This window comes from Mytilus trossulus, chromosome 4, assembly GCF_036588685.1.
Source record: "Mytilus trossulus isolate FHL-02 chromosome 4, PNRI_Mtr1.1.1.hap1, whole genome shotgun sequence".
Taxonomy (NCBI): Eukaryota; Metazoa; Mollusca; class Bivalvia; order Mytilida; family Mytilidae; genus Mytilus; species Mytilus trossulus.
Window position 1 is genome coordinate 39,071,980 of NC_086376.1, and position 10,242 is coordinate 39,082,221.

General features: G+C 31.8%; 1 protein-coding gene across 2 annotated transcripts in view; it reads left to right on the forward strand.

Moving 5' to 3' along the window:
• Nucleotides 1–4,649, forward strand: part of LOC134715272 (chromodomain-helicase-DNA-binding protein 1-like) — a 48,226-nt gene extending 43,577 nt beyond the window's left edge. For both annotated transcript variants that reach the window (XM_063577351.1, XM_063577352.1), the window contains 2 exons: nucleotides 1,965–2,174; nucleotides 2,627–4,649. In XM_063577351.1, the coding sequence (XP_063433421.1) occupies nucleotides 1,965–2,174; nucleotides 2,627–2,768 (352 nt within the window). In that variant the 3' untranslated portion in view covers nucleotides 2,769–4,649. The remainder of the gene's footprint in view (nucleotides 1–1,964; nucleotides 2,175–2,626) is intronic.
• Nucleotides 4,650–10,242: the final 5,593 nt, after the last annotated feature.

Consider the following 10,242-nt stretch of genomic DNA (forward strand, 5'->3'; position numbering starts at 1 on the left):
TTCGTCTAAAAACATGGCCGTCATGGATAAAAATAGAACACAGGATAAAATGCAGTTTTTGGCTTATATCTCAAAAACTCCAGCATTTAGGGCAAATAAAACAAGAAGTTGAAATATTTATTAGGTCAAGGTCTACCTGTCCTGAAATTTTCAGTTGAATTGGGTAACTGGTTTTTCAGGTATAATGCCCTTTAATTGATGATTTTAAAGAAATTTTGCAGTTTTTGGTTATTATCTTGAAAATTATTATAGATACAGATAAACTGTTTATAGCAAAAATGTTAAGCAAAGTAAGATCTACAAATAAGTTTATTTGACCAAAATTGTCAATTGACCCCTTAAGGAGTTATTGCCCTTTAAAGACTTTTTTCACAATTTTTTCATCATGTTGACTTACTTTAAAAAAATCTTCTCCTTTGAAACTGCTGTATCAATTTCAGCCAAACTTAGGCTAAATGAGTTTCAGAGTATCTAGTATAAATTTTATATTTTATTTCCTTGTATGTCAAGAAACATAGCTCCTATGGCTAAAATAGAACATAGGAGAAAATGATTTTTTTTTTGCTTTTGAAGAAAATAGGGCGATTCAAAGAACATTTGAATAAATTGAAAAGCCAAAATAATCATTGATGAGAGATTTAACCCAAAAAATTAAGGTGAGCGATTCAGGCTCTTGAGAGCCTCTTGTTCTTTTTATTAATCTTGTACATGTATAATTAAAAGTCATTTGTAAAAGTCTTATAAAATTTTATTTATTTTTTAATAGTGTTTGAGAACTCTTACTGGTCAATGATAAAGCTATGAAAAATCAAGAGAGAACAATTTCCCCCCAAAATTCTAGTGACTAATATCTCAAAAACAAGCACATTGACCCCTATATTTATTTTGCTTTTTTGATTCCTCAATTTATTCCCTATCAATACATACCAGTTTATGAAAAGTTATCTATTTTGAAACTGAGCAGCGAACATCCTTAATATTAAGCACACAGATTTTAGCAGATATATGTTTATAAATCACAAATTATACTACTTGTAAACATTATTTGTTTGTTTAGCTATGCAGTAACCAATAATAACAGTTAAAAGTAAAAATGAAGTTTTGAACTACAAATAACCTCAATTGATATTACAAACTGCCATTATTATGGTCAAGACACATACCTGCCAACTTTCAGGATTTAGGTGTGTACTACAGGATTTTGACCCTTTGTCACGATTGCACGATCGTGATTGTAAAAAATTCTCTGAAACACGATTTTGTGAAAATCTACATGAAAAATATGATTATTTCCGATTTTGAACTATGTCCAAGGGAAGACGATCTTGTTAAGCCAATCAATTTCTGTGTTTCTCATGTTCAAATAAATGAGCCAATCATAAAATGTTTTCTCTCATGATTATTCTAACATGATAGATTTTGAACTTGTGTTGTATTCCTCTGTGTGTTAGTCTTTTGAATTGTAAAATCATGAACGTGGCAGGTGAAAAATCACCTGCAAGGAGGTTCTTACCCAGAATAAGAATAAAAGCAAAGCTAATTGATGAAATTCAATGAAGCAGAACCACCATAAAGATAATAATGTCTAAAACAGTATGAACTGTACAGACTAAAATACTTGGATTTGTGTTCATAAATTATTGATTCAGTTTGAATCTGAATTTGAATCTAATATTATAATAATAATAATAAATTCTTTATTTAAAGAGGGTAAACTCAGTTAGTTACAATAAACTAATCTTCCCTGCAGCCCTCAAATATTAATATTGGAGAATTGAAAAAGATTTTCAAATTTGTAATAGTTAAACTTAAGTCGATTTGAGTATGAATGTCACTAGAGCTTGCCTTAACCTTTTTGAAGTGAAGTTTAGTCAGTTATTCATTTAAATGGTTGCCCCAAAAAGTTTAAAACTAACAGTAAATGAAAATTACACATTATTTTATGAGATAATTTTTTTTTATAGACTTAATCATGACCGACGAGAGTATGGGGCTGGTAACCACTATTCTAGAGAACATAGACCAGGACCTAGTTATGATCATGATCCTAACTATAGGAATAACCATCCTGAGTATCGAGAGCGTGGACAGGACTTTCATCATAGATCTGACTATGGACAGTTTGGTCATAGGGATTATGGAGGCTCTGGATATAACAGATCGTCTCATGATAGGTAAGCTTGTAAGAGATAGTGAAAACTATGAATGTATGGTGTCAATGTTTATATTTATGTTCATTAATAATCATAGATTATCCGAACCTACTTCTTGCTCAAGTTTTGTAATTACACCGTGTTTAAATGATTTAAATTCTGATGATGTGTCTTAAATAGAAAGGACTAATAATAAACCATTGATAGTTGGTAAGAAAACTTGTTTATACTTTGGTGTTTGCATTATTGATAATAACTCCCTTGCATGAACAATGCCAATAAAAAAAACTTATGAAATAAAATTTGGAAAACATGTGAAAACTCTATGAAAAAAAAGAAACCACCAAAATAACACGTATTGGACAATGATATATTACTGATTGAGAAAAATAATTGTCTATCAGTAACCTTATGAATTGTCTGTCAGTAACCTTATGAATTGTCTGTTGCATTTGTTGTGTTTTATTTTACAGTTATTCACAATTTCATCCAGAAAGAAAAAGGAAAAGTGATTTATCAGATCCACGTGTTCATAAAGACCCACGTTTAGAAGGACATGGATATCCTGAATCTGGATATTCTGAATCCAGTAATGACAGTCAATTGAAACATTGATGTCATGTGACATTTGCATTTACATGTGACATTTGTATTGATATCATGTGACCCATTACATAATTATCATTTGACATTTGCATTTACATGTGACAATAGTATTGATATCATGTGACCCTTAACATTATTATCATGTGACATTATATCATCAAAGTTTATGAAGTGTTAATATGTGTGATAGAAAAACCATTGTGTCTTTCAACGAGTGTTTTGAGTTGCAGTATGTTTGTATATGAAAAAGTGATATCAGTTGTGTGACATTTTGTATTATAACATTTAACACATCATGACAGAATTGTAATTTCCATTGGCTACTATCTCAAGGACTAGAGTTCATCTCTTTATTGAATGCTTTTAACATTTAGCCATCTCTAGATTTAGCCATTGTTAATTTGGGTTGGCCTATGATTTCAATTTTATTTTAAAAATCGAGGTTAAATCCAGAGGAAGAACTAACATGTTTATGGTTTATGTAAAATGAAGTGATGTGGATTTTAAGTAAGAGTTGAATATCTAGTTCAAAGGGGGAAATGGTCATAGAAATAAGCAGAATTGCCAATTGTGTTCATTTTTTTCTCTCAGTTTGCCTGTTATTGATATGAGAACTTCATTGTAAAAATCAACTTAATAACAAGCACAGTCATATTTCTGACTTTTTTTATAATCTTTATACATTTTTATAAAGCAGTGCAATATTTCTTTTTGTAATTTGCATTTCAATTAAAGTCTAAAGCGAGGCATTTAAATATTTTTGTTTCAGTTGTATGATTTTTCTTCTTTCATGAACTTGTGAAAACTTATTATTTGCTGTTTAAAAAGAAACCAGAAATTACAGGATTTTCTGAAGTGTATGTTAAAACATAGGGTTGACACATTTCAACTTTTTAATGAATTTATATTTTGGATAAATTGCACACAATCATTGAATTATTGTTATTTGTTGCTTTTAACAATGTTTATGATTTGTACATAACTAATGTTTTTCTTTTGATACAAAGAAGAACAAAAAATATATTTTACTGTGTAATGTTTTGTTGAATGTGAAAATTGGTTTCAGGCAGGGTACCTGAGCTCTAAAAGTGATATAGAGTGTGTGATAGGCTGCAGTATATATGATATACATTTCAGCAGATTATTCTTTGGCTAAGAAAACAATTCTAGCTACACACCACTAATTAAATAAATGTATTTTTTAGAAGTCAGAAAAAGTTAAAATATATTTTTTTTTGTCCTCAATTTGGGGGGCAGAACACATTTCAATAAATTTTATTTCAACAAAATGTTAATTGCAAAAAAGCCAAAAGTTTGACATTGTTTTTCTAAATTTTTACTAGATTATTTTGATTACATTTGACATATATTTTAGTTTCCATGAAAAGCTGAAGAGTGTTGTTAATATGTAGTAAAAAGCAGTAAAATATAAGGAAACTTTAGTTCAAAGTCTTTACCAGAAACAAATCACTCTTTAGTTTTAACTTAAAACATGTGATGAGTGTTGAAAATTATGTTTTTTGGTATCCCATTAAGAAGTTTGTTGATAAACCACTCTCTCATAATAAAACCCAACTTGAAAAAGGGTGGAATTTTGTTTGTTATATAGTGCTACAACAATAAACAAATACTGTAAGTTTTTTTTAAATGATTTTATTTTGCTGTTGATCCTTTATGTTGCTTAGATTGTTAGTGCTAGTGCTGTTGTTGATTAAAACAGAAATCAGCCAAAGATTTATCTACAAAATGGATGTTAGGAGGAATGTGTGAGGAAAGAGAGAGAGGGAAAGTTTATGAAAGTTGAAATTATTTTTTGTATAAAGAAATATTGTTACAATGAATTGTAATTGTGTAAATATGATCAACAATAGGAATTGTCTAAAATAAAAACAGATGATATGAACAAAGTTGTGTAATCTTTTTACAGTGATTTTTTTTGTCACAAGTGTACCTGGTACATTATTCCAGTAATGTTTTAAATAATTAAAACTGAAACTAACACCATACATTTGTGATGGTGATGATGGACTTGGTGTTCTTTATTTTACCATCTGTGTAATGTAATACAGGACTGGTAATGTTTGAATACTATTAATTGATTGATTGTTGGTGTACAACACCACTATTAGAACCCTAGGCTCTATCATGGTGGTTTCTTTTAATTGATGAAGACATCTTTGGCAGTTCTGTTTAGTTGCTATTTAATTTTGATGCTCTTGTTTGTTTTTGACTGATGCTTTCCAAACTTTTGTTTTTTAGAGTACTTTTGTTTCACTGGAGATAAAAAGCTAGACATAAATATGCTGTTATGTGCACTTTGGTTGGGTTGTCTTTTTGCCATTCTCAATTTTATGCTGTTTCAAGCGGTTGCAGTGTCAATAATGTATTTGTTTGTGGTTAAGTCAGTTTTGTAGGGAACCACTAGTTGTAGCTATAGGTCCGTGGTCTTTGGTATGGAGTTGTATAAGCTTTGGAAAATCTCATTTCATTCAAGATAATTTGGCCCTGCTCCCTCGGACATGGTCTATTGACTTTGAAACTTTTACTTATTTAACACGTATTAGTTTGTGATCAGTATCAGTTTACGGGGAACCACCATTAGTAGGTCAAAGATGTTGGTATGCAGTTGTATTAGCATTGGCACATCTCATTTCTCATGAGTTTTGACTCTGTACCTTCAGTCATGGTTCATTGACTTTGAATTCTTTGCATAACTTACATGTAAAAGTATTGCTAATTTAATTCAACATTTGCATTTTACTATCAAAATAACAGAAAGGTGAGACGTACCTCTGTCACTCTTGAGTTAAGTTTATTGTCCTCTGTGCTGAAATTCGTATCATTATATTTACTAGTATGTGAGTTCATGTTCTCTAGATCAAGAATACTGTACAGTCCATACTCCTGCTTGTTATTTCAAAAATGCATTAAAAGATATCTTTAGTTTAATTAAATCTTAAAAAGAATAAGGTGTACATAACCTTGAAGTAAAAGTGATAGCTAAAATAGGATGTACTTTTGAATGAGGACAGTATTTTGGTAAATGAAATCCTTGCAGAAGGTTGACGGTTCTAGACTCCTAATTATCATATTACTCTATTGTTGAAGTCTTTAACGCCACTTTCAACGATATTGGCTCTTTCTTGACAGTCAGTTTTTTATTGCTTGAGGAATTGCCATATAAAACCATCGATATGTGACAGAAAAACCACAAAACCCTTAGAAATAAGATAAAGACTGGAGTCGAACACACATGTCACTTAAAAAATCATCTCATGTGTGAGCTATCAAGTCTATCCATATTAGCATTGCCATCTACCATTGGAAGAGATATTCTGAATAAGTGAGGACGTAAATATATTTTCAATACATTCAGTGATTCAGCTGTGCAGCTTTTATTTATATTTTCACATGATTAAATTACGTACATAAATGTGAATATAAAATGGAAAGCAAAGGAATAATATGATGATGACCAAGGTATAAAGAAATACCGATATTCTGTAAGTAATTGACTTTTAACTGCCTTTTAATTGTCATATAACTTTATATAAAAATTCAATTAAGTTATTGTGATGACAGTGACATATAGGTGAATTGATTCTTCTATAATTTTATAGCCAAGTGATGTAGTTTATTTTCCAAAAAAAAAGGCGAAAGATACAAAAGGGACATTCAAACTCATAAGCCGAAAATAAACTGACAACGCCATGGCTAAAAAAAGAGGAAAAGACCAACATACAAACAGACAAATAACCATACACAAAACACAATATAGAAAACTAAAGACTGATACGAACTCCACCAAAACTCAGGTGTTCTCGAAGGGAAGGATCCTGCTCCACACGTGGAACCCACTGTGATGCGTTTGTTAGTACAACCCCGGTAATAAATCTAGTTCAGTAGGCCTCATTCGATGAAAAGGGATCAGAACTGTAGTTACGACAATTAAAACATGTCCGCTGAAATCGGTGAAACTGATATTTCATCATTATCGATATAGAAACGTTTGAAATTTATTCATGAGATTGAAACTACTTGTCAAATAACAAATACAGCAGCAAAAGAGTCAAAGCAGCCCATTACTAGGGAACTTAGAAGAAAGAAGATAGTAAATATCCTTATAACTTTGATAATTATATAGGAAATACAAATATAACCATAGATGTTCGGAAACAATTTACCAATAGTCATTGAGACACAAATCGTGGAAGAATTTTGTTATTGAGAAATAAACTCTGTCCTCTGTCATGAATTTATTAATACACAAAAGCATAAAAGAATGTACATAAATATGTAAAATTGCAACAGAATCTTATAGATGAGACAACTCACCGCCATTAACTTATTTGTGCAGAAATGTTGTTTCTCTAACAAGACTCATAATTTATATGCAATGACTGTCTTTGAAGTCATCACCAGTACCGTTCAGAGAAAATTTGTTGAATATTAACCGTAATGATTATATTTTACATCAAAAGACGAGATCTAACATTTCAGACATTGAAGATGAACATATTTAAGCAACATTGTTCTTCATGCTATACTTCAAGTACTCATGAGCCGTTGTTTTTGCAATCATTTCATGTTCTACAAGAATGGCAGATTGATGTACATTTCTTAAAATGAATAGTTTAGAAACTTTAACAAATAGTAACAGTAAGAGAAAGCAAAAAAATCTGGATGTTCACCAGAATGTATACAGCTTGTGATACTAAAGTATTCTCTTGAACCTGTCAAACAAACGTAAAATTGAGAAAGGAAATGGTGAATATGTCAAAGCGACAACCACCCGACCATAGAGCAAACAACAGCCGAAGGCAACCAATGGGTCTTCAATGTAGCGAGAATTCCCGCACCCGTAGGTGTCCTTCAGCTGGCCCCTAAAATATGCATAATAGTACAGTGATAATGGACGTCTCATACTTGCATCATATTATCTGTCTGCTACCACTGTTTTCTCTATAACTCAACGCTAAGGTGCAATAATGAGCTTGAAGGAGACTCAAATTTAAATGACAAATGAAGACCAGTGTTATTCTAACACATATTTGCGCATGTATGAACTGAATATGACACTGAAAATGGAACACGAAAGAAAAAAATAACATGAAAAATTGGCACCTTATACTCTTGATGGACAATTTAGCATTACTTAAGTTTCGAGCTGACATATCTACTTGAGAAAGTTGTGCTACATGTTATTTGTTTTTCTACCTTACCAATAACACTGAAGGGAAAAATCAAAGAATCAAAGACAGCTGATTCTTGACATGTAGCAGATTATGATGGACATAATAATTGTAATTATAAAACAAAGAGAGAACCTGAACGAAGAACGATTGTCACATTGAACTAATCACGTTATCAGCCAATGAAGTCAGCTAGTATGATGAATAGGTCTAAGCACATCGTACCACGAGAACTTGGCATAATTTGCAATTGGCAGTCTGTTAATAAAGGTAAGATAAAAAATACAGATTAGAGAGATTCTAGAGTTATCACGTTTATATACCATACTTATTTTGTCATGAACTTTTGTTTTCGTTTTTTCTTCTTCATTTATTTCATTCCTCAGAGATTTTACCCCTATTTGCATCACATATTGTATGACAAATCAGCTGGCCCATTTTGGTTTTTGATTAAATACATATAAAAACAAAAGTATGTAGTTGCTACATCTTTCTAAGTGAAGTCCTCATCAATCCCAAACATTTGCTAGCTAGGGGATCTTGACCACTTACACGTAATATAACTTTCCCAAATGGAAGAGGGTGAAGTGACCACTGGGAACTGACCCTATATATCAATCAAATCTTTGTGACATGAAGAACAGAAACATATATGGTTTTGGGATGGGAATCTCGACCATTTACAGGATATTAGAACATTGAAGGTGGTTGGAACCAGGGTTTCCCCTGGATCAATTATTTTTTTCGCCACCTTTTTCGCCAAATTTTTTTCTTTCGCCACTTTATTATTTTTTTCGCCAAGTAACACAAATATATTTCTTTTTTAAAATTTGCCTTTTTCCCCACCCCCCCTAAATATGAAGTGGTTTTACAAGAAAACGAAGCATCTTATCATTCGTGTAAGGTGTAGTCATTACATTGAAGGGCTACACTCATGCCAACCTTTTGAATATCTTTCTTCATAACGACAGTTTTCTTTTCTAGACCATCGTAGATAAGTAAAAACTATATGCTTGAAACACGTGTGACACTAAAACAACTTTGAAGTACCCACTCAAATCAATGATCTATATGAAAGTTAAATGATAAAGTTTTAAATCAGAGACCTTTCTTGCTTTTGAACTATTTTCTTTTCTGGACTATTATTAAAAGAAGGAGAGGAAGCGTAAAAATTTTGCTTCAAACACGTGCGTCGCAAAGAGGTTAATAACTCCCTTTTGTGACAGAAGCCATTTAACCATATCACATTGTCATATCATACAATCAACACCTTTATTAATTAGTCTTTTGATGTCGATAGCTATGAATGCAATCAGCTGATTATTGATTTTCTGTCAAAATCTTAACGAGTTCAAGGTGAGTTCCGAGTATTGTCTGATTGGTAAATTCAGAGAAACCCGAAAAATATAAATAAACAAGATGGCTGAAAATAAATCTTTATATATATTTTGTTTCGCCAAATTCAATCGCCACAATTATTATTTTTTCGCAAATTGCGAAAATGGAGCGGAAACCCTGGTTGGAACCATATTATTCAAATCTTCGTTACATGAAAAACAGGAATATATCTGGTTTACGGGTGAGGATCTCGATCATTTACAAGATATTAGAACATATTCTAACACAATTTTAATACGCACAACATCTGACTCGTACACAAGTACATTCTATGTAAGTCCTTTTGTTTAATCAAATCCCTGAGCACAACTTTTTCTCAGCTTTAGAAGATAACAAGTCGAGCTTGTTCCCATTGGTTTCTTCTTCTTCTTCATATAAGATTGCATATGCACCAGACTGTATATTGGCGTGGTCTTCAGTATCGTTGTTGTCTGTAAATGTAACAAAGAATTCAAAGCGACTGGCTTTTTTGGAATTTAAAGAAAGAAATCGCTTAATTCTTTTTCTGACTGATGTTGTGATATCTACATCGACAAACCAGCTTGTTACTTTTTCATCTGTGGAAGAAGTTTCGGCTGTGGCATCGTATCGATCATTTGTCTCAGGCTCCCACTGAGGAGTGTGATAATGAGAGTTTGTATCATGTTCTGTTTTCACATATTTCCCGCTAGAAAATGGCAGAACGACATTGAGAATGACCATATGATCATGTTCAACAAGTTTTGCTTCAACAGCTGTTGAGGGCAGAATTTCGATTTTCGCTCTCTTGATTACATGTATGAAAGTGTTTAAGAAAGTAATTTCCATTTCCGCTTTTTTATTAATCCAGTGTTTCATTCTGCCTATTGTAAGCAGCCACGGTGAGATTTTATCCTCTGACGGGTTGTCCTCCT